The sequence below is a fragment of the Apis cerana genome, linkage group LG15 (assembly GCF_029169275.1).
Source record: "Apis cerana isolate GH-2021 linkage group LG15, AcerK_1.0, whole genome shotgun sequence".
NCBI lineage: Eukaryota > Metazoa > Arthropoda > Insecta > Hymenoptera > Apidae > Apis > Apis cerana.
In genome coordinates, this window is record NC_083866.1 from 7,143,432 (window position 1) to 7,165,000 (window position 21,569).

The 21,569-nt window shown below is 48.0% G+C and overlaps 1 protein-coding gene across 3 annotated transcripts in view; it reads right to left on the reverse strand.

Annotated features, from left to right (window-relative positions):
• LOC108002263 (mushroom body large-type Kenyon cell-specific protein 1) overlaps positions 1-21,569 on the reverse strand; it is a 33,135-nt gene that overhangs the window by 8,714 nt on the left and 2,852 nt on the right. The window contains exons 2-7 of one of the 3 annotated variants that reach the window (XM_062085858.1): positions 9,037-9,947; positions 8,598-8,909; positions 7,569-7,808; positions 7,178-7,257; positions 3,131-3,563; positions 224-464 (exon numbers count right to left, since the gene is read on the reverse strand). In XM_062085858.1, coding sequence (XP_061941842.1) covers positions 224-464; positions 3,131-3,563; positions 7,178-7,257; positions 7,569-7,808; positions 8,598-8,909; positions 9,037-9,947 — 2,217 coding nt within the window. Of the gene's footprint in view, positions 1-223; positions 465-3,130; positions 3,564-7,177; positions 7,258-7,568; positions 7,809-8,597; positions 8,910-9,036; positions 9,965-21,569 lie in introns of all 3 variants that reach the window. The other 2 variants (XM_062085859.1, XM_062085860.1) reach the window with 2 other exon arrangements.

Here is a 21,569-nt window from a genome sequence, read left to right on the forward strand (position 1 = left end):
AATACACTTTTCGACTTTCGTCTCGACCGACCGCCTCCTCTTCCCCCCCTCGAGACTCCTCTAACCGTCTGCCTAGGTCGGAAATAACCCAAATTCTTCTTCGCGACTCTTTCTCCCTCCTTCGTTCCCCCGTTTATCTTATTCAATCTTTTTCCCCCGTCTCGTAAAAATCGAATTAAAGAAAGGAAGAAAGAAAGAAAAGAGAAGCGCGTGTCCTCCTCACCTTTGAACGGCGCAGCTGCCGCGATCATCTTTTGTATGTAAGGGCCGATGTTGGCGTGTTCAAGCCCCGGCCACTCGGCCCCCGTCTCCTGCCCCCGTTGCAACAACGTTCTCAGGGAGTCGCCACCGCTCCCTTCGAGCGTGGAAAACCTGACGAGATCCTCCAAGGACAACAGCGGCTTCAACAGAGCCTTCTCCACTTCTTTCTCCTCTTCCGCTCCGGACAGTTCTTTGTCGTCCACCTGTTAAGAATATTTATTTCTAGCGTTTTCTGCACCTTCCGCCCCTCACCTTTTTTCAAACACGGAATTCAAATGAACACGGATCACGGTTAAACACCGATGCGCCCTCTCGAGGAAATGGAATCTCGGTCTCCTACTCGGTCTTCTGGATTCCCGATCGTGAAGCAAACGCTTTCTTCGCGAATGCTTTCTTTCGTTTTCTTTTCTTTTTTTTTTTTATCTTTTTTTCTTTTTCGTTTCCACGATTTTTTTCATCGAGAGGCGTATTTCTTCTTGTGTATTTTGCGTGTTTCTGTGTTTGTAACTGTGTTTGTCGGTTGTCCGTACAATGTAAATGTATACGCTATCTTTTTTTTTTTTTTTTTGTCAAATGCAGAACGATCAAGCGTCATGCAGGAATTGCGAGAAAGAATCGTTCGCAAGAAGCGTTACTATGACGCGTAAAAATAAATGAATAAACGAATGAGTAAATAAAAAAGAATATATATAAGAAAATAAGGGGATATATATATATGTATATATACACGCACACACACATATATATATATATGTACTTTGCCCAAAGTTATTCTCGCGATGATAATAATTCCTTTTTGTATCGCGAAAAGAAAGACAATGGCAAGGTCGAAAATTGAGAACCAGCTCGAAAACATTTCGTTTCCCGGCGAGTAATATATACCCAGCGTTGTACACACCGGTACTGATCTCGTAAATCATTTTACGTTCAAACAACATGCATTCAAAAATCATAAAAATCTACCACAAAACTAAACTATCTGCGCTTCTCCTAATGACACCAGGCAGAAGAACATCGTTCACAAACAGTAATCGTAAAAGTAAGTCTAAAAAGATTTATTTCCCAAAGTGTCGGGCGCCGTTCGTTCCTTAAATTGTCACGTACAACTTTGGAAAATTAATCTTGTTCCGCTACTACTGGGAAAGCGTGGTATCGTTTATCATAATAATATTGCTTTCGAAAAAGCCACGCCATTTCGTTTCTTTTCTTTTCTTTTCTTTTCTTTTTTTTTTCAACATGCCTTGCTTGCGTTACAACGAACACAACGTCCCGCGAAATGTAAGTACATCTCCTGAGTACATTCCCTCGGAATACTACTACCGAATATCGAGTAAGCTATTGTGGGATGGTCGAGTAGCACGATCGTCTGTAAACAAACACATCGAGGATGCATAGCGTCGAGGTCGGAAAAAAAACAAAAGCGTATTGGTACGTATTGGTTTGTAAATAATAATCGTTGCAAATCATTGAATTCGTGGGCGCGCCCGCCGATTCGCCAGCAAACGCGCTCGCGTCCAACGAACAATTTTTCTCTCCTCTCGGCTCGAAAACGATCGTCCCGAAAACTTACCTCGAGTCTTGCAACCTCGCCAAGACCAAGCGGCCGTGTGTTAAACTACAAATAGTGAGATAAAAAAGTTAAACAGCCCATGCAAAAACATTCGACACTACTGAGCATCACGGCGACCGATCGGATCGGATCGCGCGAACCGATTCGATTCTTCTTCTTCTTCTTCTTTTTCTTCTTCTTTTTTTCTTTCTTTTCGTTAATTTTTAACGAAGGAGAAGTTGAAATTCAGGAGTCTTCGTCTCCCCCTCTTCTTCCCCCCTTTAAGAGTGTCTCTTCTTTTCGCGAATCGGTTCACGCGAATCCAACGATCACCGTGGCAGAGGTATGTTTTGGGGAAGCTCCATTCGTTCTTCCTAACCAAAACCACACTTAAGTATAAATGGGCGGTCTTTCTTCGCTAACTAATTAATTAATCAAGATTGCATTTTCGTTGTTATCTCTCTCTCTCTCTCTCTCCATTTCCCTCCCTCATGTATATATATATATATATATACTCTCTCCTTATCCTTGGATGCGTCATCTTTCGCTCAAGATAAACCGCGTCCAAAGGCGTCTCTCCTCTCGATCGAGCGTAATCTTTCGTCGTAACGTCCGATAACTTATGATTAATGACGGTGGAATGTGAATCAAAACCTGAAAGGAACTGGTGGACGGTGTTTCTTTAATTGCGGCGCGCGCGCGCGTACGTACGGGAAAGATGTACAAAGAATGTGGATGTAAAAAGAAAAAAAAAAAGAAAAAACGGGAAAAACCAAAAATCTATACAGCAACGCTCGTCGTTGAAGAGAGGACGATAGAGCGATCGGCTCCTACCGCCACTGACACGATTATCGGACATTCTAAATGGAACAGCTGTACTGGTATATCACCAGTGGAATGAAAACTCTTGGCCCATCACGGTGCTAGAAGAAGCGTGATCCTGAAAACGTAATCCTATCGCACACTTCCTTCTCCCTATCCATTCTTTCTTCGCTCTCGATCCCTATTAAATGGACACTCGATTTCCGCCAATTCTCAATTCTCAATTTCAACGAAACTCGACGATTTCGCCTCGATTACTCACTCGATCCGTCATTTCGTCAATTTTATCCTCGATACTCTCCCTCTACAGAAATCTTGCTCCGTATCTTGGTCCTTCTTCTCTTCCCTCTCTGCCTCTCATTCCTCTCTCTCCTTCTCTCCCTTTCTCTCCCTCTCTCCCTCTCTCCCTCTCTCTCCCCCTCTCTCTCTCCCTCTCCCTCTCCCTCTCTTTCTCTCCTTCCATCTCTCTTTTTCTCTTGTTCTGTCCCCAAAACCTACCTCATCCACTTGCGGGGGCGGAGTGGTCGCGGAGGCGTTTTGGGTCGTATTTGGTGTTGTAGTTGTAGTAGTAGTAGTAGTGGTGGTGGTGGTGGTGGTGATGGTGGTGATGGTGGTGGCTGGGGCGCCGGGCTCGTGAGGGTGTGAGTGGGTGCTAGACAGGGACGCGTCCCTTTCGCGCTCCATCGCAAGCTTGTAGACCTTGTTGCGCAGGGTGCTACGCGGTATCCCGTAGATCACGGCAGCCCTCCGTGTGCCGAGCTTGCCACTCTGGATATCCCTGAGCGCGGCTTGCAGCTCCTCCTCGGTGTAGGCCCTCCGGCCACCCCCGGCACCCACCACGGGGACACCACCGACCCCCGCCGCCGCCACGGCCGCCGCCGCCACGGCCGCCACCGGCCCGGTCATACGTGGTTTCGGCCGATAACCGGAACTGAAACGTTACCAATTCGCATTACCATTTCGTGTCGCCCTCCTCCTCGTGCACCGACCGAGATCCCCTCTTCTTCCACCAACCAATTTCAACGTTTTTACTTTTGTCTCGTTCGTCTCCGCTCCGAGACCGATATAACCGATCGTCATTTATGTAACGTGCATTTTAACCACATTGAATTAACATCGCAGACTCGTCGTTCAAGTGTCAAGGGGTTAAATCTAGCTGAAATTGGAAACAACGGATGGACGAAATATTACCTATTTAAAACGAGATTTCTTTTTATAACGGCCGAATCTCGAGGAGCGAGGGACACCTTTTTACCAGGTTTCTAGGGGGATCGCTGATTCCCGTATCACGTGCGGGATTGGTTCATCGGCTCACCGCCCGGCGACCACGTGGCCGGTGTGCCGTGGCCACGTGTCCCGCGCGAGAAACCAATCGATCCAACCTCCGTGTCTCGTTAACACTTTGATCTTTGACCTATCGCCTCTCCTCCCAGCGAATTCTAACAGTACACGAAATTAGACGAGTGGGAAAGCTCGTTTACCGAGCATTGCGCAATCGAAACGTTACTCAAAATATCACTTGTATCACTTATTTTCTCCGCTTTCTCCAACATCGCGTTTCGAGAAACGGCTATTCCCTCTTGTCGATCACGATACGACGATATTCGTATCATCGATATCGTTTCGCGTATCTCGCTTCCTTGTCGCGCACTTCGAATTAAAAAGAGGAGAAAAAAGGAAAAAGAAAAAAGAAAGATTTCAATTCGCAGTATCGTTGAAAAGTATTCGAGGAACGGTGAGTAGCAATCGTCTGGTAGTTTGACAATCGGATCAATCGAAAGAATTCGTCGTAAAAGGACCCTTTTCGCCTTCTCCGCGTCGAGAGCACGCCCCTCCCCTCCTCCTCCCTCACCTCCCCGTTATGAGTTCGTCGACCTATTCTCTTTCGCCCGGTAAGTAAAGTAAGCTGATAAAAAAGTGTATTTCGACCCTTCCCACACCTCCCTCCCTCCCTCCGTAATAAACCTCGGTTCGAGTACCGCTTGCAACACCCGATATCTCTCCTCTCCGATATTTTTATTCTTTATATTCGACGCGATACCTGACCGCGCCACCAATTAACTCCGTCCCTAATCGCTATTCCAATTCCTTCGCCACTCCGACTCGAAGTTAATTAATCGCTAATTTCTCGGCTATTCCTAGACCTAAATAATTAACGCTTTGTCGGTGAAATCGTAATTACTCCCATTTTAATCCATCATTGTCCGCGCGGCACCGATTAAGATAAGAAACGGTCGCGATGCGACGAAAACGAGGCACGCAGAGAACAAGAAATCGATCGAGCGTCGTCGTTGCATCGAGGTTGGTCGTTTATCTCTTTTTAAAAAAGTTAAACACGCGATTATCCTGCACGTTCCGAAGAATCTAAAATTAAAATTCTTTTTTAAAGAAAGCCGAGCGCGTTCGATCGATCCGTTCCGCTACTCGAAACTGTTGCTCGTCGAACTCGCGATTGCGTACAGCTCGCGTACAAAACGCATCCTCGTTTTCGCGAGGGAAAAGACAAGCGTTTTTCAGCGAACGACCGTGGACTCGATTTTCTCGGTTCGGTTAGATCGTTCGGTAGCTTCTAATTTCGACTCGACTCGCGTGGTTTCGACGCCGGGCTATCTTATCGTTAATTGCGGTAGCGCGCATGCGCGGGCGCGATCCGAGACCACCGCGCCTTGTCTCTTTTTCTCCAGCGTTCCTCTCCCAGCGTTTTGGTCTTTCTCGCTCGGCTCGGCTCGGCTCGGCGTACGACACATGCGAGGTACTTTGTGCCTTCGATGTGTCAGGAGGTGGCAGATTACGGTGTTACTAATAATAGACGACGATAAAAATTTGACGCGCAAAATGTTCCGCGGGGAAAACAGCGAAAACACGAGGGCAACGTACGGACACGGTTCGCGACTTTGACTCCTCCGCCACATTATATTCTTCTCGCTCCCTTGTTCTCCCTCCCTCCCTCCCCATTCCCCCTCCCCCCACCGTATTATTTATTTTTCGCCAACCTCCTCGACATTAGAGAACCGCTATCGGGATTTACGACTTAATTTATTTCGGGTTAGGAAACGTTGAACTCGCCGAGCGAAAACTTTGCCGTTTTTCGACGAAACGGTCTCGTTTCCTCCAATTTTATCATTATTTAACGCGAATATTTTTCCAACCTTTCGATCTTTCGATTTCTTTCCCGCTCTTCGATCTCCGATTCGAACTTTCACGCCCGATTCGCGGCCGAGCGGTCAAGTTTCTCCTCGCAATTTTCCAGTTAACCTTTGGAACGGGTTTACGATTTTCAGAGATAGACGCGGCCTTCGAGGCGCTTCGGCAACGAAACACACCGAATATTGCCAAGAACACGGTCGGCTTTTTTCCTTTCTTCCTTCTTTTCCCTTTCTTTTTCTTTCTTTCTTTCTTTTTTTTTTCTTTTTTCTTTTTTTTTCGTACTAACGCGGATAAACGTGGAACGGGAGCGCGATAATTTTACCGACACGCAAATTTTATTGAAGAGATTAACGGGCGGATAACGCGAGGCGGTACGCCTCGACGCGGCCACCGCGTTGTTCCCCGCCTAGACTCGAAACCGACGAAAAAAAATGTAACGGACTTTGGTGGAAATTTTCGTAACGAGCGACGACGGGGGGAGGGGGAGGGGATGCTCGAGGGAAAATTTTCCGAATAAGCAAACAACTAGGTAGGGAGAGGGGAGGGGATGGAGGGAGGGGGAGAGAGAGAGGGAAGGACTTTTTAATTACCGGTTCGAAATACGCCGCCTCTACTGTACAGGATTCGAAACGTGCACCGCGAATCCTATTTATAATGACGCAACTTCCGACTCCGTCGGTGTGTGCACCAACTACGCGCAGATATGAATCGATACGATATATAAAAGGGATCCAACAACTCTTTCGAGGAGGAATCGAGGAGATAGATATACAGGAGAGGGAGGACGGGTTAACGATAGCCGATTAATAGAACGATCGAGAGGCACGATCATCCTCGAAAGCGCGAGTCGAAAGCGCGTTTGTCCGACGTGAATCGTCGCTCGAATACGCGAATCTATTCTCGATCCTTTTGAATACGCGGCACGGAATGCGATCAACACTTTCCTTTGCTCGCGCGGAATGCAAATACCTATATATCAGAGGTAGGTAGATAGGTAGGTAGGTAGGTAGGTAGGTTGGTAGGTAGGTAGCTTCGTTTCGCTACGAGGTGTAAAACGAGCCGCGTGATAACACACCGCTACGAATCGACGAGCTGTGCTTCTTCTCGTTCCGGTTACCGGACTGTATCATCCAACGATGATGACGAATTTCTTTTCTCTCTCTCTCTCTCTCTTTTCTCTTTATTCCTTACTTTTCTTTTTCTTCGTTCGACGAATAAAAATCATCGTCGGGAGAGCGTCCGATATCGTTTCTCGTTTTCTTTCTTTTTCTCCTTCTCTCTCTCTCTCTCTCCCTCCCTCTCTCTCTCTCTCTGTTTCAGTCGGTGCATGGCGAGAACGCGAGAAAATCGAACGTTGGTTCGCATCGAATCGATGGAAAAGAAAGAAGGACTACTTACTTAAAGATACTCTTGGGATCGATACCTGCTGTCATCCTCAGAGGTATTTTCTGTTGTTCCAATAGAGATATGTTGTTATCCTGCGACAGAAAGCGTACACGTATCACCTAACTGATATCCCGCGTGTTCTCGCGTGAATAAATAAAAAATAATATAGTGTGTGTATATATATATATATATGTATATATACATACACGTATAAAAATAAACGTAAACGTAAATGTGTAAATGTGAACGTAAACGTAAAGGTAAATGTGAGAAGACGACTAGTATGCATTAGGTCGATGACTCTCTCTCTCTTTCTCTCTCTCTCTCTCTCTCTGTTCGCGTGTATCGACGTTAAAAGGAAAGAAGGAAGCGAATCTACCCACGCCAGAAGGAGCGCACGTACCTGAGAATTTTTGGGTTTGGCCGAGAGGTCGAGAGGTTGGTCGGCTGGCGTTGCACTGTCCTGATGAGGCTGCACCCCAACGAGAGGCGCCTCCCTTGGTGGTAGACACCATTGAGGCAGTAGGGTGGGGTAGGTACCGGTGAGAGCCGCGGCGACCACGGATGCCGCCATCGGGTCCACCTGGACCGACATCGGTGATTCGGCCGATCGCGAGCTGCTGCTACTGTCGCTCTGCGGGCTCTGCAGGACGCGACATCGAACATGTTATATGTTCGTCCGGCTCGTCTCATTGGTCGACGAAACACACACGGAAAGGAACTGATTACCACCGGCGTGGGAGGGAAGAAGAAACGATCGTGGAAAAAGGAGCGCGCCCCCCTCGAGGGCGAGGCGAGGAGGGCGGTTAAATCGAATCCTGATCAAATTCGCTTTTCGCGGCGAGAAACACGCGGCGCGAGGCGTATGATGCTGCGCGGAGCCGGCCGCCACCCTCGTGAAACTTTTATAAGGGCGACCGGCGGTGTCAAAGCGATCAAAGCCGCGGGATGGACGCGGAAAGGCGAGAATAACTACTTCGGCGCGCGGGAATTTATGAAAAATTGAACCGTTTCCCGGTGCCCTCCCCAAGCCGGGGGGAGGGGAGGTGCCGATCATCTACACGCCGTTACACGCGCGACACAACCGCGCGCGTTTGTCCTTTCCGTTCCGCGCGCGATTAATTATGCGCTCTGAAGAATTACTACCGCGTTGCTACTAATGCAGTTTACATATACACACGCGATTGCGAATCGCGTCATGGTGACATCCGAGTCACGGTGACGAGTTGATTGATCCTCCTCCACTGAATTTATTTCCCCGTCTATTCTCTTTTTTCCTCTCTCTCTCTCTCTCTCCCCGTAACAAGTAAATCGATAATAAATCTACTGCAATCTACTGCGTTTCCCAGTGACGATCAACGTCACCATGATGCGACCAAGACCCGTTTTCTCGGCTTCTTAGGCCCGCTGCTAGCTCGAGAATCGTACTTACGAGAGGTGGTTGATCATCGTGGGGGAGCTTGCCGTCCAGGCAAAAGTAACACTTGTCTAGCGGCTTCCAGTCTTCGGGCGGCGGGCTGGTGCGTCGGCTCCCGATCAGAAACGGCGCCACCACGTTCCTAGCAGCTTCAACCTCCCGACACGGCAACCCCGACCTGATCCCGTCCGAATCCAAACCGGGTGTCGTCAATATCGTTGGACCGCCTCCGCAACTCGGCGCTTCTTGCAGCTCCTCCTCCTTCTTCACTCTCAACAACCCTTGCGTCACCGGTGTCCGATCCAACGCGACTTCTTCCGTTCGTTCCTGCAACCAACCGTCCTTTCTTTTTTTCCCTTCTTCCTCTCTCTCCCTCTCTGAACCGACTTACCGATTACTAACGCGATTATTCGAGAGAAAAAAAAAGAAAAAAGAAAAAGAGATGCGTGCAAACCTTGGTCCCTTCCGTATCGGTGGCGTTGGAAGTCGGATACTCCCGAGATCCCCGATCCTTCTCCCTCCTCAGAGGACTGACGGCCCTGTCGGCGTCTTCGTCGAGCTTCAACCGTTTCTCCGCCTCGCTCTGCCCCCTCCCATCCTCCTCTTCCTCGTTCTCCTCCTCGTCCTCCCTGTCGTCGGCCCCCTCCCCGTCGTTCTGACGACGCTTCCTCAACCGCCTGGTCGGGATCGTCGTGGTCCCCGTGGTCATCGCCGCCGTTGCGTTCGACGTCGCGATAACGCTCGCCGCGACGATGGCGCTCGGCGTCGCGGAGCCGGTGCCCGTTAGTGTAGTCGCTGCGGGCAAAGTCGTGGTGGCACCCGTGCTGGCAACCGTGGCCGCCGTCGAGGTGTCGGCCCCGGCCTTCGTTTCCTCCCTTCCCGCGCCGCCGTTCGCGAACTCGTCCTCGCCGACCTCGACTTTGATCTCGTCCGGCCTCAGACGACGTTCCTCCTGCCTTTGTTGCCTTTGTTGCTGCTGCTGCTGTTGCTGCTGCTGGTAGGGACGGTGGTGGTCTTGCACGGAGGGTTGGAGATGATGATGATTCTGCAGGTGGTGATGCCTCTGGAGCGTCTCCTGCTTGATCAGGCCCGTGGCCGTGGTCGTGGCCGTTGCCGCCGCTGTCGTCGTCGTCGTCGTCGTCGTTATCGTTACAGGCAATGAGGTGGACGCGGGATGAAGCGGGCGCGACCCAATTTGTTCCAGGTTCCCGGGCACCGGGTCGCAGGACGACGAGAACCCCGGGTATAGCCGGTGGTGGGCCTGTGCCGTCAATGATTCGCTGCTGCGAGTACCGCTGTACAGGGTGTCCTGATATTGCTTCCATCTCCTACGGCCCATCAACTCCTCCGCTACCCGTTCCAGACCTGCGACACCACCGCAACTGCATCAAACAATGATGAGCGCCACTATTTCGCGTATATAAGGTAAAACCGTTCCGTACGAATGTATCGCGATATATCTCTCGCTCCCTCTCTCTCTCCCTCTCTCTCTCCCTCTCTCTCTCTCTCTCTCTCTCTCCCCTTATCTCGCACGGTGTCGATCGACGAATCGTGTCCAAAGTGTCGACGATAAACGATCGCGCGAAAGGAAACGATCGGGTTGGAAAAGCGCGAGTTTCATCGCGTGAGCATAAAGATCCGTGAACCGCGATAAGCGCGGGTACAACGTACAACGAGGCCGATGTCGGAATCACCAAAATCGCATGCTCGAGAAAACCGACCGGACGTGGTTTTTTTTCTCTCTTTCTTTCTTTTTCTCTTTTTTTTTTTTTTTTTTTTTTTGAAGGACACGGTGGTAACACGCACGTCCTACTATCCGAGGGCATGTCGCAACGAAAAGAAAATTGCGACACATTGTTAAAAGTGCGAAACTAGCTAGATTTCCTAACAGTATCTTCTCTTTCTTTTCTTCTTCTTTCCTTCCTCCCCCTCTTTTCTATAAATCCGTCGGATTCGTTATCGGATTTCTTTTTCGAAAACTTCCACCTCGCGTTAATTTAGAAATATCTTATTCGACTAGTGATGTTATGTTTACTCTTTTACTTCTCGAATCATGGTGCGCGCGTGTGTCGTAATCGGGAAACGCTCCTCGCACACAACGGTCAACGATAGACGCTGATGATAACGGAATTTTTTTTTCCTCTTCCTTATCCAAAGACCGAATAGCCGGGCGTTATCGTAAAACGGGCGAATGACGTGCCTCACTCCCGGCAATAACGAAACGGCGAAAAGGTTTTCGCGAGAGGCAAGGATCGTACGCCAGATATCATCGACGTAGTTATCCGCAATTTTTAATGCACCGCTTGTGACCAATATTAATTCTCAAAATAAATATGAAACGCGAAATATATATATGTATACATATATATATATACACACACATATATACATATGTACATATATATATATACATCGAGTTCCAATGTAAATTCATCCCAACGTTTATTTTTCGCTCGAGATCGATATCGCGCTCAAAAAATTGCCGACAATTCTATAATATCCGCGAAGCGAACGGGTAAACGGTGGAGCGCAACGCGGCGTAAAAATGGGAAGCGATGGGAGGACTTTTTCGCGAAAATTACCGTGCCGGATCCTTGCCCTCGATGATCGTCGATCACGATTGCCGCGAATTGCCCTAACCGGACCTCCTCCTCCTCCTCGACTTCGTCCCACTTCGAACGCGTCAATTGATTCTAAACAGACACCCGGTACGGTGGCACGCGTCCCGCAAATGCACCATAACTGTCACGTCATTTGGTCGTCGCGTGTGCCACGGGCACATGCCAACCGGCCAACGTGCACAACACGTACGTACGAGTACGTACACGGTTTTCCGTAGCGTATCGCTGGTACGGAATTCGCGTGCGCGAGTGGAAGATCGGGGACGGGGGAGGGGGGAGGTAAACTTTTTTCCACGGCCGGCTACCGCCTTTATCACTCTCTCGCCGCCGAAATTGATTCTCGTGCTCGAAGGACGACGGACGGGTGGATTTCTTATTTCGCGCCACCGCCGACCATCTCGATTCTCCCGAATTCTCGCGCAAACTTGCGATTCTGCGCGACACTCCTCAAATTCCCGCCTTTTGGTCCCGCCTCTGCCGTCCTTCCGCTTCCGATGTCTCACTTCCCCCTCCCCTCCCCCCGGATATCCAATGACTCAATTGGAGCAGCGCGGCCGTTTCTATGACGCGACACGGAAAAATCCAAGTGTCTGGGCAGGGGGAGGGGGAGGCGAGTTTGTCCGGACCGAATTTTCAAGACGGTGGGAGAGTTTCGAGGAAGGAGGAGGAGGAGGAGGAGGAGAGAAAAGAAAGAAGGGAAAAAATATCAAGAATGTGCACACTCACACACACACACACACGCACACACGTGTACACACATGTTCGGCGGACTATTGATCGGCAAGGTTGCATTAAATGCCCGCTAGGCTGTAAAAGGAACGCGCGCAATGAAAAACATCTGAATAAATTATTATTGTTTGTCGAACGTTTCGAACGAATAGCGACGCCCCCATCGTGGTAGCCCATCGTCGTTTGTACCGGCCATTATTTAAACGCTCTAGTTCCACGCAGCTTATCAAATACAGGTATAATGCCAGTTTGCGGAAACGCGAACTGGATCTGCGCCGAGCGTCGCCGCCGCGACATATCTTGCCTGCACGCGCGCCGCTGTCAGAAAAACGTATGACGAGCATTACGGTCAGGGCTGAGTTTGTACAGCCGTACATACTTTAAATGGGCCACAGACGAAATGTCCATATTTTCGCGCGGATCTGTCTATCTCTTCCCCCCGTGGCAATAGCATTCTTTTTTTCTTTCTAATCTCGATATCGTCGATTCAATCCTTTCAATCGAAACTAGAAGGGAGCTTCTAAGGGGATCTAAATAATTTTCTTCCCGACGAAACAATTTTCTTCGACGAATGAACGAGCGATTACAAAGGAAGGAAAAACGTACGTACGTATTAATTTTACACGAGGCGAGCTCGAATCGAAGTGACTAACGTCTCTCGATTTAGCGCTTGCTTACGAGCAGATTTCGATCGTGCATGGAGAACACGAATCGGCCGAGCGAACGTGATCACCCCGTCGCGTTAATTATTTAGAAAATGTCGAACTTGGTTCGTGATCGAAGCGAGCGTACGCATCGCATCGCGGCCAACAGCGCGCAACAATTATAAACGAATCATCATCTCTCGAGAACGTGCGGGGCCCAAGGTCGCGTCACAGTGAGTCATGAAAAATCTGTCCGGAATAAGGCGATCGTTGCACACGAAATTTTTTCTTTTTTTTTTTTTCTTTTCTTCCACGTTAAATTTAGCCTCGTTTCTCGATGACGTCAAACACACGACTACTACTCATCTACTCTGTCGCAGAGGAACAAAGGAAACGCGTTGCGCTCTAACTCTGCGAGTTGGAACAAGGCGGAGAACAAGCGTGGAACAAATCTGGATGAGAAAATTTCTTCTCTAAATAGAATTGCACAGAATTTTCAAAAGGATTCTAACTTTTACGTATGTATGTATATATACGTGTATACGTGTATGTAGACGAGATAAACATCGATTACCTACGCTTGGCAAAAAGCGGTAACGTTGATTAGAACGACCGTGATTATTTCTCCATTACGAAAGGTTGATTCGAAGAAAAAGAGGGAGAGAAAACAATCGTCTCGGAACTAATTATACGGCACGCAAGTCGATGTACTTTCGATGGAGAACGAGCCGGTTAAGATTCCCCCCCTTTCCTTCTCAAAGGTCTGATTAACCTCGTCCAAGTATACCCCGGCCTGCGCCTACTTGGTTGCAGCATCGCCGACCTTGCATGTAATCAATGGGTACAGAGGAGAATAATCTGTTGGGAAAGTAGTAATCGCGCTTTTTCCTCTCGCCGACTTCTTCGTTCGAGTGGGCGGCGACGAAACACGGGGATCCGGATTTTCAAATGAATGAACGTATCCGAGCATTCCTAACCGGAATGCAACGGTACAGGCCGAGAAGCGACTCGTAGATGCAGCGTATACGGCGTATTTCGCAACGCGATTTCTAATGACGTAAATCTCTCGAGTTGAACCCTCGTCAAAGAACGAATTTATCTCCCGCTTCGATTCGCCCGCTGTCCGAAGCAGATTCTTCAAACTTGCAAACTATCGCGTGAAAGATATTGCATCGAACACTTGTTGCAACAACAACATACCGAAAAAAAAGAAAAAAAAAGAAGGAAAAAAACAAAACATGTTGCGTCAAAACTGCGCTTGCGAGATTCTAACGGTAAAAAATATATATACGTGTGTGCGTGTGTGTGTGAAGTAAACGACGACTCCTCCCTCCCCACCTCCCGTATCGATTAACTGGTAAAAAAAAATTGAGAAATTTCGAATTATGTGACGTTGCGTCACGGGAATAGCGAGTTTATGATCTCTACGACTATTTTTCTTCTTTATCGATCGATCGAAGGTCGATAGTTTTGCGATGTTTGGTCGTTCACAGCGAGCGAAGTTCGAGTCCTTGATCGATTCTAAAAGTAATTAGACGGGTGGCGCGCCTTTGGATGAAATTCCAGGCAGGAGGTGCCGAACCAATCTTATCTCGCGTGCCATTTAAGAAGAGGAAGAAGTAGGGCAGATGACCACGCCCGGGATTAAGCCAATGATGACGTCGACTTGGCACCAGGAACTTCTCCACTGTATAAAACGATTATCCCTTCCCACTCTTGGCATTTCGTTCGCGATTAAACGTCGGTCGGCGCATCGAAGAATTTCAAAAACTCCGTGTTATACCGAGCGGAGGGGAGGGGATATTCCCCGGAGTATCGTAAATTACTCGAAAAATCTCAACGATCCGTAAAAATGCAGTAATGGAAAATAAATGGAGTTTCTTCGGAATAGAATACTTTTACACTTTTGTTGCGGAATCGAAGAGGAGGGTCGAACGTGCTCGAAACAACCGTCTAACCACAATGGAATGACGATAATAATAAAAATGGAATCCATTTTTTCTTCCTTTCTTTTTTCCTTTTTTTTTTTTTTTTTTGACAAGAATTTTCGATAATCCCCCTCCCGATCCAACGATCGAACGGTTAGTCTTGATAAATGGTGAATCAAAATGAGGAAGATTCGAGAACGAAGAAGAGAGAAAGAGAGAGAGAGAGAGAATCTACTTTCCACGGGCGTCCTCCGTGAACGGCGAGGATATAGCGGCACCATTCTTCAATTCTAAATCGAATGGCCTCGGGCCCCATCCGACCAATGGCGGCGCCGCAATTTTAGATCCAAGCGCGCGCGCTATATTTCCCCCAACAGTTGCCGCTGTCTTGGTGCTATTCCCTTGGTCCCGTCACTAATCGTCGGTCCGTTTCGACCAATGGCAATCCGGTTTAGACGAGAGTAGAAGGTTAGGAAATGGGTGGCCGGGTATGGTGGGGCTGCAGCTGGCTCTCACGACGCACAAGGCTATCCTTTGTCCGAAACTCGCTTGCGATTCGCCGCCGCCGTTGAACCTTCAGGACGATAATAACGAAATAATTGCGATAACGACCCCGGTGCCAGACAGCACCTATGCGTCTCACCGCATCGAGATCGCTGTGTCTTTTTTTTCCTTTTCTTTCACTCACGAAATTTTCCGTTCCGAATTTTCGAATCGACGAAAAACCATACTCGGACTGTATCCGTATATTACTGACTAATCATAGTAGAATTACTTAATTAACTGCAGAAATCTTTTCCAGTCTAAAATAAAAAAAGAACAAGAAAAGGAAATGGAGAGTCGTCTGATATCGCGCAGATGTTGAATTTATCGACGGAGTATCGCGCGATTTATACGAGGATCTTATCCTTAATTCGAGTTGGGATCAGCGTGACGAGATCGTAGAAAAAAGGAAAAAAAGAGAGAGAGAGAGAGAGAGAAAAGAAGAAAAGAAGAAAGGAAAACGGAACGCGCTCGGGTCTACACATCTACAGCGAATATCGCGCGATGTAAACACGGAATGGGCGAAGAAAAAGCACGGGATCTACGCGGTTACCGTAACGGTAAGTAGATCGACAAACGATCTCGCGAGTGCTCGTAGCGGTAATAAAGAGCATTCATAAAGAACGGTTACGTTTACCGCGATCCTGGTCGATAACTTAATTGCAGCGATTCGAGTGTCTTTCGCCTGTCTTTCGAAGACTCGGCTCGCCGCATGCACAGCCGGGATACAAAAATATTCTTGGTCGCCTACTCGAGAGTTATCAGCATCGCTTTGTTACAACGATCACGAGATTTCCATTCACCGGCGAGAGATCGGTTAGTGGTTTTCGAGGCGAGCAAAGGACAGACAGGCAGGCAAGATGGATGTCGAAATCCGCGGAGCGTTACTTGTCTCTCAACAAGGCATGGAACCCAGCCGTGCCTCATTAAGATCTTGAAACGATGCTTGCCAAAGATAGAGTCTCCGAAGGTTATTTGTTAATCTCTCCCAACATATTAACACCTTTAAGAATTATCGGTTACGATACGTTCGCGAATATGCTCGTAAATACGAATCTATTTAAACGAATCGGTTTGCCAACCAACGCCCTCTTGGCATACAACGACAATACTAATAATAATAATTAATTTCACGCGTCACACGTGACGCGATAAATCGAGTCGAGAGCGAGTGAAATTTCGAATTGTCCGTTAGGAAAGGGCGAAAAAAGAAAAGAAGAAATCCGGACAAATCACACGGAACAGGAAATCGAGCCGGCAAAGGCTGTTACAAAAGCACGGAAACGAACAATGGGAACCGAGGAAAGGCACACCCTTTTCAGCAACGCTTCCAAACACGCTGCTGACTAACGAAAAAGCGCACCACCTGCCCCCCAAAAATTTTTCGCCCTCCCCGCTCCCCTTTGTCCTTTGGCCTCGGCATTCGGGGCCGAGGTTGGTCACTCTGTGTGCGCCAACCGCTAGGCAGTCCATGTATTATCAAGCGACCGCTTCTTTTTCTTCAACAATGTTCGTCAAGGTGTGCACGCGTCGGTACGTACACAGATCTACGTGAGAATATGTACGAACGTGGGCTGACCTCGCGGACCATTCTTCTTCGTTCCTCCTTCTCTCTTTCTCCTTCACGCTCTTTCCCTCTCCTTCCCAGCCTTCTCTCAAACCAGCTCGCTCTCTCTCCCCCTCTCGCGCGCTCTCTCTCTCGCTCTCTGCTCGCCAATCTCCTCGCCTTCTCTCCTTCGCCGCTCGCTCTTTCTCGACGATCCTCCACTGGTATAATGACCTCGGGAATCACTGCTCGGGTCGAACTAATGGAGCGATATCGTGCAATGAAATAATATACTGGAACAATGTGAAATTACAGCTCCGACCGTTGCATTTGCTATACGTGTGTATACCTCGCAGACCAGAAATTTCAAGATTCGCGAGTTCGCGATACGTGTGTGTGTATATATATACACCGGAACAAGATAAACACTCTTCCTCTTTTTCCTCCTATCGTTCCACTCTTAATCTCGATAATTTCTTGATATGGTATAACCTTGCCACCGTTCAATATATATATATATATATAATATATATATATATATATATATAAAAGAGTAACAGCGATTGGGATCCGAACGTTCGTTCCCAACTCCTTTCAAGACGAAAAGTTTCGAGTAGGATCTCGCAACAGCGTGGAAACGCGAGCTAACTTATTAATACATACGCGAGAGCATTTGAGGCTGGGATCGCGAGAAATTCAAAGTGGAATTCATCCGGAAGAAACTCGCCACGCGGCGACGACGTTACGCGTCTTATTGCCAGGTATTATCCAACCTGGGAAGAGCGATCGCCGGCTCGTTTCGCGTTCACAAACTCACTCGAACGAGGCTGGTTAAGAGGGGAAAGGCGCGAAGGAAAGTCGTAAACGAGAAGGAAGGGACAGGTTTATCGATCGATTCGTGTATTCGGTTATCGCGCGCCACGAACGAAAGGAAACGAAGGGAAAACGAACGAAAGATCCGTGCCGTCCGCCTCGTGAAAGGAACGCGGGGAATCGGGTCGTACTTTCGTTATATTTTAGCTTGCTAAGCGATGCAAGCGGCAATCGGATACCAGACGTACCGCACAGTCGTCTTGTGACCCATTTATCGTTCACCGGTGTCTAATGTTACCCGCGGGAAGAGTTGCATTGCAAGATTGCCGCGCGCGGGTTACGCGAAATTCACGATTTTAACGGGCGGCGATAAAACGGTGGCGACATTGACGAATTGGAATAGGACGCTTGGAAGACTGCGACTGCGGCGGAAGTAGGAAGGACATCGTAACGTCGCGTTCCAATTATATCAAACATCCTTTTTCCTTAATTGTTTCGATAAGCGAATCTGACACAATATATATATATATAAAATACGATATACTATATGTGTCGTAGATGAAAAAAAATAACGTTTCGAGCGCAGACTACTTTTTTCGTAGAACAGGTAAACATAACTGCTGTTTTCAATGGTGGAAATGGCAGTGGCGGCGAGCTTGGAAAGGAATATCATCGTGTTTGCATTCAGGCGACGAGACGCGGCTGAGAGAGAACGGGAACGAACGATTCTAAAAAGGGAGAGAGAGAGAGAGAGAGAGAGAAGCAACGTGGCAAAACCAGGAAGGAAAAGATGCAAAGCGAGAGGGGAAGAAAGAAGGAGGAGGAGGAGGATAAATGGAATAAAAATGGAGGATCGTAAGATAAAGACGAGCGAGGGAAAGTAGGGTAAAAATAGAAATTGAAAACTGAGAATAGCGACGAGAACGGACGAGCGAAGGAACGGGCGAAAGATACCCACGTTGGCGTGTTTGTGCCAACGTGTGTGTACGCGTACACATGCACAACACGCGATAACGTTGACAATTGGTGTGCACGCACACTCCGGTATCGGCTAATATCGTCATTTTGACGTCGCGGTAAAGCAGAGCTTTGTGCGGATGATATTCGATGGCCGATCCGAAAAAGACGGATTAAAATGCAACGGATCACCGTCGCCATCCGTTATCGGATTAACGTTTTCGAGTTTTTTACTACTAGCAGCAGCACTCTGTATAAAACTGCCATGTGTACGCGGCAACGATACTCTCTAACAGGCCGATTTACAAATTGTGCCGTTTAACGGGGGAGTATATATATATATATATATGTTTAATTTTGTAAAATTTTTTGTACAGGGCAAGAGAAAAGAAGATCGAACGAGTAAATTCCTCGAAGAATGATCGAACGATTTTTGAGATAAAACGTTTCTAAATCGGTTCTAAGTATAATTCGATACAATTAATCTTTAATTTGGCGTCGATCCGCTCCAATTGAAAGCGCGAAAGTAAAATCGGGCGAAAAAAAATATGATGATCGCGATGATTCGCGCGACAAACTATACGAAGGAAAATTGTTCGGAAGATTAGATGGTCACGTCGCCTTAAGGATGTCTTAGAAAATGCTGATTCATACAAAATGTACGGAATAGCGTGAAATTTCGCAACGCTCGTACTCATCGACAAAAGAATCGTACGAATCATTTTGAACGTGAACGAGGAAGGATGCATCGTTATTAGTTTTCGCGTGATTCTTGAAACCGTATTGTCATAATTCGTGCGTATAGAAGAAGAAATTCGTCGAATCCGATTGCGCGAATTCGCGTGTCCTTTGGATACAAATCGTATCGTGAAAATTATCGACAAATCGGAAGAAATCGATTCGTTTCCGCGTTTCGAAGTTTGGCAGGAATGTTTAAACGGAAGGAAAATTAATATTTTTAGCGAAATTTTTAAAAATATCGTTAAAGATAAATTGACGCGATAATCGGCCATTTGTAGAAGCTATTTTTACTTCCCGAACTATCGCTTAAATAATACGCGGTAAATAGATAACTGGTAAACAAAACTCGATAAAATGAAAAAGAAATTGTATCGCGAAAGGGATAATTTGTCAAGTACAAAGGGGACGGAATTACCGGTGTACAATATGAATTTTACAACTAAAATCGACTACTCGTTGCAACGCGCCCGTTATATTTTACAAGGAGAATGATCATTAATATCGTTCATTGATATTAATTTCTGTCAAGCTTCGTAATTATCTGACAGGGCATGTGATCATTTAATGGATTATTATATGCGCTTCCATCTGAGTATTAACTCATTTTCCGCGTTTTAAAAAACAGCTCGACACGGTTCGTTGGTAATTTTCCAAATTGTTTACACGCGATGCCTGCACTCATTTACACATGGGCGAAAAATATTTCGTAAAATATTAATATGGGCAAAGTTTGCGCTTTACGCCCGATATTAACGTAACAAAATATTCCCACTTGGAATGAAAAATTAACGAATATAAAAGGGAAATTTGATCGCGTGCTCGCCCGTGGACGGTAGAAGGAGGAGTAGCGCGATACGAATTTTTGCGCCAAGTCTCTCGCGATCGGCCATCGCGGTCTCGACCATCGATAGGATCGAATAATCATCGATCTCGTGAAACGACAATGTTATCACGTAACGACGACGTAAGTAAAACTCACGTCGAATATCGAATCTCCGGTTGGCCGTTCGACGATCGAAAGTGCCGAGTCGTCGTCCCTTTGCCGATCTTATCTCTCTCTCTCTCTCTCTCCGTCCGTCGAGCGCGGTTCGTTAGATCGGTGTTTTTCCGAGCACTAATACCGCTTTGAAGTTTTTCGGTAGTAGGCGGTTCCAAGGCGTTGCATCGTTGGTCGGTCGGTCGGTTGGCCGGTCGGTCGGTCGGCGAAGGGAGGAGGGCAAGGCAAAGACAAAAAGAAGGTGCCGCGTCATTTTCGTCAATTTAACTCGGCCCTCCCTTCCCCCGTAGGCCACGTAGGATCGCTCGGTATTTCGCTCTCCCCCTCCGCCACCTCCTCCTCCCCACCCCTTCCGCCCCTTCTCGCCACGTCCGCCCCTGTGGGCCACTCACCCCCACCCTCCCTCCCGTACTCGCCTCGTCTCGCCTCGTCTCACCCCCTCCGCGGCTTGGCTCGCCTCGTCGAAGCGAGGTCAATCGACGGAGAGGGCTGAAGACGACCCCCACCCTTCGTCACCAGCCTCCCTACCACGGCTACTCAATATCGTTTCATTACGCACCCTGCTCCGCCATACCCATCCCCCAGCCATCCTCGCTCACCCTCCACCCTCGCTGCGCCTGCACCGACACCCTGCACCGTCGCCACTGCACACCCTCTCCCCCCATCCTCCTCGCCCTAGCCCCCTCCCGGCCTCCCTCTCCTCCTTCTCCTCCTTCGCCTTCCTTCTCTCCTTCCAACCCCACCTCCTCCACCTTCCTTCTTCCACCCTTCCCACCCCTTCAACGTCTCGTTCCTACCTCGGCGACGAAACACGAATGCCCACGAATTTTTATTGTTACTTCTCGCGCTGCTTCCTCTCGCCTCCCCCTCTCACGACCTTTTTTTATGCGCCTTTTAACGATCAGCAGTAACTGCACCCACCCGAACGCTCCCCGCTCCCTTTCGGTCCTTTCCTCCCTTGCGCCTTCGAGGCGAGCGTTTTTCGAGAAACCGAGGGGTGCGAAAGAAAGAAAGAAAGAAAGAAAAAAAGAACACGGAATAGGAGGAGCGGAAAAAATTCTCCGCCGAGAATTTCCCCGTTATTATCCCCCGATTGCCCGATAAACGAGCAAATTTGTCGAAATTATTCGATTCGGAAATGGAAGACACCCCTTATCCACATGAATTATCACCGGTTTCGTAGTAGACGTGGCTATTGGTCGACGTGCTCGTCCATTTTTAATTTCGTCGATCGGAATTTATTCGAAACCCGTGCACACATACGTATGTAATCCTAGGTTTCGAAACGCATCAACGAGCAACGTCAACAAATGCTCCCCCCGCGAGTGGTGGTGCACGTGGTACGCCGATCCGTGAAAACGGTTCACCTGTCCGCAAATATTTCCATTCCGTGCGCGTGTTACGTATACGTACGTACTCTCTACGCCTCGATCCTCTTGCCCCTAGCGTATCCCTCGCCGTATGCGCT